Genomic DNA, 7,504 nt, shown 5'->3' on the forward strand with positions numbered 1-7,504 from the left:
CAGACCATACACTTCTAGAGCTTCTCTCCATAACTCCAACTTCTTATTTAGGTCTTCCCTTGACTCTCCCATAAGGACGATATCATCGGCAAAAAGCATGCACCATGGCACAGGCTCTTGGATGTGCTCTGTGAGTACTTCCAAGACTAATGTGAAAAGGTATGGACTTAAGGATGATCCCTGGTGTAATCCTATACCAATAGGGAATTCCTCTGTCACACCACCTTGAGTCTTCACACTAGTTGTGGCCCCATCATACATGTCTTTAATTGCCCGAATATATGCGATTCTTACTCTCCTCTTTTCTAAAACCTTCCATAAGACCTCCCTTGGTACCCTATCATACGCTTTTTCCAAATCAATAAACACCATGTGTAGATCCCTTTTATTACTACGATTCCAAATCAATGCTTAACTTACCACAATACTAAAATCATATTAAAAAAAAGTACACTATTATGAGCTTGATTCTTGAAAGTCAATTTCTTTGTAAATGTATTGTTTTATTTTGTTTTGATTTTCGGGGTTTACGGGGCATTGTTTACCTTGATAGAGTATAATATAACACCTCAACATGTGTCCATATTTTTTTGGAAAGTATAGAGAAAGAAGCATGTCATAATGCCCCGGATCTTATGATATAGATTTGAATCACTATTAATGTATCCTCTCATAAGTAAAAGAGATTTAAAATTTTGTTCTATGATTTGCATATCCAAATCTAAGTCTACTGGTTGCACTATTCAACTATTGCAGGGCATGCAAAGACTTGAAAAAACAAATACAACACAACACCTTTGTCGTCTATGGTATTATTACAATTCAATCGAGTTATCGCCTAGTTATTGATACTTTGATTCATTGAATATGCTTGAACATCATATTAATTAACTATGATGCATCTTTATTGCAAAATGGTCAAAACATGTCTCTACCGCCACCTTTACTTGGTTCTTTAAATTTGTATTCATCAAGATATCAATGTACAGTTCACTCAAGCTATCTAATGAAGATTATTAATCAAAACAAAAGCAACCCTTAATTAAAACACCTAACTGAGACTTAAGGTAAATAAATGCAAGCATGTGATTATTATGCGCTGCAGAATTATCAATAGACTTCAACATGCCATTGTTTGTTCTTCTTAAGTTGTGAAAGCTTTTCTTCCCAATTTTCTCCTCTTTGCTCTGCAACCTTCTTCAGTGTATCTTGGATTCCAGGCATCATCCCCTTTAGACCACAGAAGTAAATGTGAGCTCCATTGTCAAGAAGTTTGAAGATCTCATCGCTATATTCCTCGATCTTATCCTGAACATACATCTTGCCTCCGCTCCTATTCTTCTGCTCTCTGCTGAGAGCTTTGTCATAGCGGAAGTTGTCCGGATAGTCCTTAAGGTATTTAGTGAATTCGTCATCATATAAAAGACTATCGGTATTGGCAACACCAAGGAAGAGCCAGGCTAGTCCACCAAACTTGAATTTAGGAACTAACTCCATAAACATTCGGCGCAGATAGCCTCTAAATGGAGCAACACCAGTACCAGTTGCAATCATTATGTGTGTAGCATTTGGATCATCTTCAGGCAAAAGCATGATCTTCCCAGAGGGCCCTGCAAAAACAAATGTAGATAACTCAATTCTCAGTTTCAATTCTCAATCAACAAGAAGTTTTCACATACATTTGCAATTGCACTGTGACTCATGAGTCAATAGGCTAATGGAATCATCTTAAGTTTAGCTTACCAATCTGTTATACATCCTATAAAATAACTTTTATGACTATACCAAATATTCAGTATATAACTATTGAAATAATTGTTTGTCATGTTAGTTGAAAACATCATACGATATACACTCATAACTTCTAATTGATTAACAACCAACCAGACAGAAGTCAAATAGTGCCATACATTGGGTAAGGTGCATATTATCGAATTAGTGAATTACCTTGATAAGCTATAGCTTTGTAAAGCTGTCAACACCATTGTGGATGGTGAAAATCGAAGTTGTGAATGAAAAATAAAAAGAAGGAACCTTTTATAACTTTGTGTTAATTTTTTAGCTTCTATTTATTGGTAGTATGGTTAGAGCATACATGTGCTTCACCAGTTATAGTGATATATTTGTAATCCAAAAATATTTCTAATGGGTTTGGGTTCATATGTGTCAACAATTATTTATTGAAACTTGTTTTTTCATTTTGATAAATTGTGCCTAGGAAGTTGTAGTGACTATAATTTTACTTAGAATTCCCAGAATCTAGGTTTGCCCTATCAATATCTTCAGAGTGTTGATTATTCTTCCCTCAAAGCTGCTGAATTTTTTCAGAGGATTCCAATTAGATCTACCTAGGGTAAAAATTGAATAACATATTACAACTAAGACATGCAAGCTAATAATAAAGATATTCGAAATCCACCCAATTGAGGAAGGTACACAGAGGAGTTACGTTATTGCAATACAAACTGGTTCTGAGAATCTGTAAAATAAGAAGAGATTTCTCCCACCTGTGATCTTAATTTTGTCTCCGGGCTTGGAGTTGCACAAAAAGTTGCTGCAAACGCCTTGCTTAGAAGGATCTTCCTTTCCAATCTCAGAATCATAATAAACGGCACGACGCACACACAAGCTGGCGGTTTTACCATCAAAATTGTCTCCATACCTCGTCGAAGCAATGGAATATAGCCGAACATTATGAGGACTTCCAGGTTTCTTCGGATTTTCTCCCTGCCACCCATATGTAAATTCTATTCATTAGTACCAAATCATTCTAAATCTTTTGAGATGTCCATTTTACATGCAAAAATTCTGAAGCCAAAATTCAAGCACTGTGGACTGTCAACAGAAAAATAACTCAATGATACTGCTTACAGGTGGAATGACACCATAACTCTGTCCTTCCCAGTAGGGAACATTGCCACCATGATCAATCACAATATGACATGTTTCACCAGGAGCCTTTGGGCCAACAAGTCTCTCAACAGAAACAATAGTTGCTGTGTATGGCTCTTTAGGCTTGTATATATTCAATGGAGGTTCGTTAGCATCTTCCAAGTCTAAAGGGGAGACTGTAACTTTGGGTACACTAGCTTGTTGCACCGACATGCACGTCACACGCCGACTTCTTAGTTGAGAGTTGCTTGCTTTCAGGTCGAAAGTTAAGACCAGTGCCCATGATTTATCCTGGAAGTTTAAGTTAGATACCTGCAAATCAAGAGTAGATTTTCTTTAGAAACATAAATTGTATATCTAAAATGAAAAAGTAAGTTTCAAACAAAATAAAGCCAACATAATTTATCACTCTAACAACTGCAATGTCATTACCCATTGGTTTCAAAAATCAAACTTGCTTCTTCGTTTTAAAGTATATGTTTATTTGGACAAAGTAATACATTAAAAAAGATTCATTTCTATAATTGTTCTGCCATGAGCTTCTAAAATCATCACTAATCAAAGCGAAATCTCACATATGTAAGGATCTTTTAAAACAAACTAAAGGCACTTAAATATAATAAGTGTTTCCAAAAGTCAAAGGGCAGAAAAATAATAAGGATCATAAGAAATATCAAACCTTAAGCGCAGTTCTTTTGAGAGACAAATCGTTGCCAAGAGGAACAGCCACAGCTACCTGCTAAAATTAGTGGCAAAAAAAATTCAGAACTTTTGTTCAACTATGAAAGACAAAATTAATAAACAACAAAGTTAAAAATAGCGTTAAAAATCCTTTGTTTCCTTTTAAAATGGCCTACTTCAGCTCAAATTTCCAAACTTCGATAGTTGACAAAGTTAGTTGTATTCACCCACAGCTCAAACCAGGTAGTAAAAGTAAATATAAAAGAGAAAACGGTCAAAATCAAATTTTGATTCCATTTGGAGTGACCCTTTTGCCTAAGATGGAGAAAACGAAGGTAATTGGTTAGTGAATTCATTACCTGTGACGCAATCAAATGAGCCATCACAAGATCAACAACAACAAAAATTGGACCAGTAATCTCAGCAGCAACAGGAAGTGATTGGAGAAAGGAAAAGGGGTTTAATAATAAATAAATATCTGATTAGATTTGAACAATGAAAAGTGGTAGATGAGTGTATTATATAAGATTAATCAAATTTGAACTTGTAAAGTAAAGTTGGGTTTCGTGATCCTTTTGAGAATGGGAGAAGTCGTTGCTTCGTCACATTCTTGACTCCTCAGAGTGTCACTCCCACCCTTTTGTGAGGGTAAACAGTAGGCTGTAGGCACCATAAACTAGGAATCAATATTCTATAAATTGGACCGGTTTTTTTTTGTAAAATCAACCAAATCAAACCAACTAAAATTTGATTGATTTGATTTGGTTTTCGATTTTTACACTGATTTAAACAAATTTTTTTCTACTTCTCTTGTTAAATGGTTTAATATTTGAGTATTGGTGCCCAAAAACCCATACTTTCTACCTGTTGTGGGGTAAGTACATGATCGGCCTACATGATGTCGCATACCACCTCGGGTTGTGCGTTAATGGAGAGTTCGTGGGTGGTTACTTTCATGACTTTAACACATGGTACGGGACCGGAGCTTGGGAGTTGGTTGAGAAGCTACTCGGTGTCAGGTCTCCTGTAGTTTAGTAGCAGGGCGCACAGAGGAAGGAGTCTTTCTTCCTGAAACTGACATGGCTTCCGGAGCGTGTACGGCAGATGCCGCCCGATACTGATGATCTAGCCATCCTCCGATAGTATGTGAGGTGCTACATACTGTTGATGATCGGGGGTTACTTGATGCTGATAAGTCCAATAATTAGGTTTATCTCCGGTGGCTCCCACTACTGGACGACTTTGAGAGGTGCTAATCTCTGTCATGGGGATCTGTGATGCTAGCATAGACGTTCCATTCCCTATGCTCTATGGTCCATCGCTCTACCACAGACATCACCGGATGCACTCATTTGCTATATCTTGGATATACCAGAAGTTTCCTTAGTGATGTCCACCTGAGCAATAGATTCACATGTACCTTATGGCTGCGAGGTAACTGTTTAGGGACTGATCATCCTCTCGGACCAGCTACTGATCATCGCCTTGGTAAGCTATTGCCTCACCAACTAGCTAATCAGATGCGAGCCCTTCCTCGGGCGGATTCCTCCTTTTGCTCCTCAGCCTACGGGGTATTAGCAGCCGTTTCCAGCTGTTGTTCCCCTCCCAAGGGCAGGTTCTTACGCGTTACTCACCCGTCCGCCACTGGAAACACCACTTCCCATCCGACGTGCATGTGTAAGGCATGTCGCTAGCGTTCATTCTGAGCCAGGATCGAACTCTCCATGAGATTCCTAGTTGCATTACTTATAGCTTCCTTGCTCGTAGACAAAGGTTTTGGTTTTACTATTCTTCATTTTTTGCATAACAATATTAAGACAGATTGACTGAATGATGGTTAATGATACAAATGTCCACAGGTTGATCGGCATGACACATCATAGTAGAGACCAGCACGAGCAGATGGTCCAACGATGGTGTCGGGAGTTGGATCAGTTACTCTGAGATAAGGTAAGCCATGTACCCTTTTATATTGGTTTAATTGCATAGATTAGTCAAACTTTTATAGCAACTATCACTGACACCTCTTTCAATGCGTTTATTGTAGTTCACGTAGATGTCGTACGACGACTTTGCACTACAGGATATGTTCCCGCTATGACCACCAAGAAAGAGAGATGAAAAAGATAGAGAAAAATGACAATGACCACCAAGAACACTTGACATGAATATTCATATGCTTGCTGGTAGATTTGTAGGAAAAGAGATAACTAAGTCCTCCTGCATAAGGCAATTAAAGAAGGTCTACCAGGTCGAAGAAAGTGAAGAAACTCCCGACCTGTCCACAATAACCTTCACAAAAAAGACGTCGGGGGTGTAGTACCCAGTCATGACGATCCAACGGTGATAACAATGATTCTAGCCAATGCTAATCTCCATAGGACCCTAGTGGATTAAGAAAGTTCAGCTGACATTTTATTTATGCCAGCCTTTAATAAGCTTGGCTTGAAGGAAAAAGATTTGAAATGATGCCCAAACACTCTTTTTAGTTTGGGAGATTCTTCCATCCGATCTCTAGTGTTACCTTATACGCTATCTTTGGCAAATTAAAGGGTTATAAGCGCAAACTATAAGTGTCGATTATATTGTGGTAGATGTAGCCTCAACCTACAATATCTTGATAGACCGGAAAACTTTAAATTGACTCACTGCAATGGTGTCTACTCCTCACCTTTGTATGATATTTCTCATTCAGGAGGGAATAGCAACTATAAGAGGAGAAAAGAAACTTGCTAGAAGATGTTATAACAAAAGCTTAAACCTAAAAGGCTGCCCAAGACACTAAAGTCAGACATATAACTTGGGAATTAAATTGCCGAACTAATGCCCTCTCCAAGCTAACCAGTACAACATCAGGAGGTAATAATAGAAGTTTGATCTAAGAAACGCTGCAATCATCATTAGAGACAAAATAAGTCAATAAGTCAGACACGTTGACAGTCTCCAATATGAATCTGAGATGGATGACTCCTATCATAGAATATCTCAAGTTTAACATTCTTCCTCAAGGAGAAAGAGAAGCAAGAAGTCTATTAAGAGAATCACAGAACTACATACTAGTTCACAATGTTCTTTACAAAAGAGGAATATATACACCTTTGTTAAAATGCATTCCGACCTCAAAGACAAAAGAAGTCTTAGATGAAATTCACAATGGCATCTGCGAAAATCATCTAGGAGGAAGGTCGTTGGCAAAGAAAGTATTGTGAGTCAGCTTCTATTGGCCAACTTTACAAAGAGATGCAATTGACTTCATCAAAAATTGTCCCTTCTCCCAGCTGCATGCAAATTTTCACATGGCATCCCCAGAAGAACTCGTCAGTATTACCTCACCATAGCCCTTGGCAAAATAGAAATTAGATATGCTCGAGCCATTTCTCCAATCGCCGAGACATGTAAAATATCTCATCGTAGGGATCAACTATACTTTACCAAGTGGAATGAAGTAGAACCACTGGCATCTATCACAATTCAAAGTAGTCAAAAATTTCTCTACAAGAATATTTTGACAAGATTTGGAGTACCATTCTCAATGACCACTGATAATAGAACTCAATTCACTATACCAGCATTTCGAAACTTGGTAGCAAGGATGAAGATCAAACACCAATTACGTTGGTAAAGCATGCCTAGGCTAATGTGCAAGCAGATGTTGCAAACAAGGTTATACTGTCCAAACTCAAAAAGAGATTACAAGAAGTAACAGGAGCATGGGCTGAGAATTTTTATAAATACTATGGGCATATCGGATAATTTTCCAATTAACAACTGGAGAATCTCTGTTTCGACTTGTATATGACATAGAAGCTATGATTCCCATTGAAATAAATGAAAAGAGTCCAAGGGTGAGATTCTACAATGAAGTTGGCAACACTTAAGCACAAAAGGAAGAGGTCGACCTCCTACCAAAAGTCTGAGAACACGCTCAGAT

The 7,504-nt window shown here is 37.8% G+C and overlaps 1 protein-coding gene across 3 annotated transcripts; it reads right to left on the reverse strand.

Moving 5' to 3' along the window:
* Positions 1-883: 883 nt before the first annotated feature.
* Positions 884-4,221, reverse strand: LOC107494359 (ferredoxin--NADP reductase, root isozyme, chloroplastic). Of its 3 annotated transcripts, none has more exons than XM_016115413.3 (5): positions 3,933-4,221; positions 3,572-3,628; positions 2,872-3,204; positions 2,508-2,727; positions 884-1,610 (listed from the first exon to the last, which is right to left on the reverse strand). In XM_016115413.3, the coding sequence occupies exons 1-5, from the start codon at positions 3,954-3,956 to the stop codon at positions 1,111-1,113; spliced, it is 1,134 nt and encodes a 377-aa protein (XP_015970899.1). In that variant the 5' UTR covers positions 3,957-4,221; the 3' UTR covers positions 884-1,110. The 3 variants fall into 3 exon arrangements, with proteins under 3 accessions (XP_015970899.1, XP_015970898.1, XP_020980621.1); XM_016115412.3 differs by having other exon boundaries at positions 3,572-3,631; XM_021124962.2 differs by lacking the exon at positions 3,933-4,221 and adding an exon at positions 3,750-3,814 and having other exon boundaries at positions 3,572-3,631.
* Positions 4,222-7,504: the final 3,283 nt, after the last annotated feature.

The sequence above is a fragment of the Arachis duranensis genome, chromosome 6, assembly GCF_000817695.3.
Source record: "Arachis duranensis cultivar V14167 chromosome 6, aradu.V14167.gnm2.J7QH, whole genome shotgun sequence".
Classification (NCBI taxonomy): Eukaryota; Viridiplantae; Streptophyta; class Magnoliopsida; order Fabales; family Fabaceae; genus Arachis; species Arachis duranensis.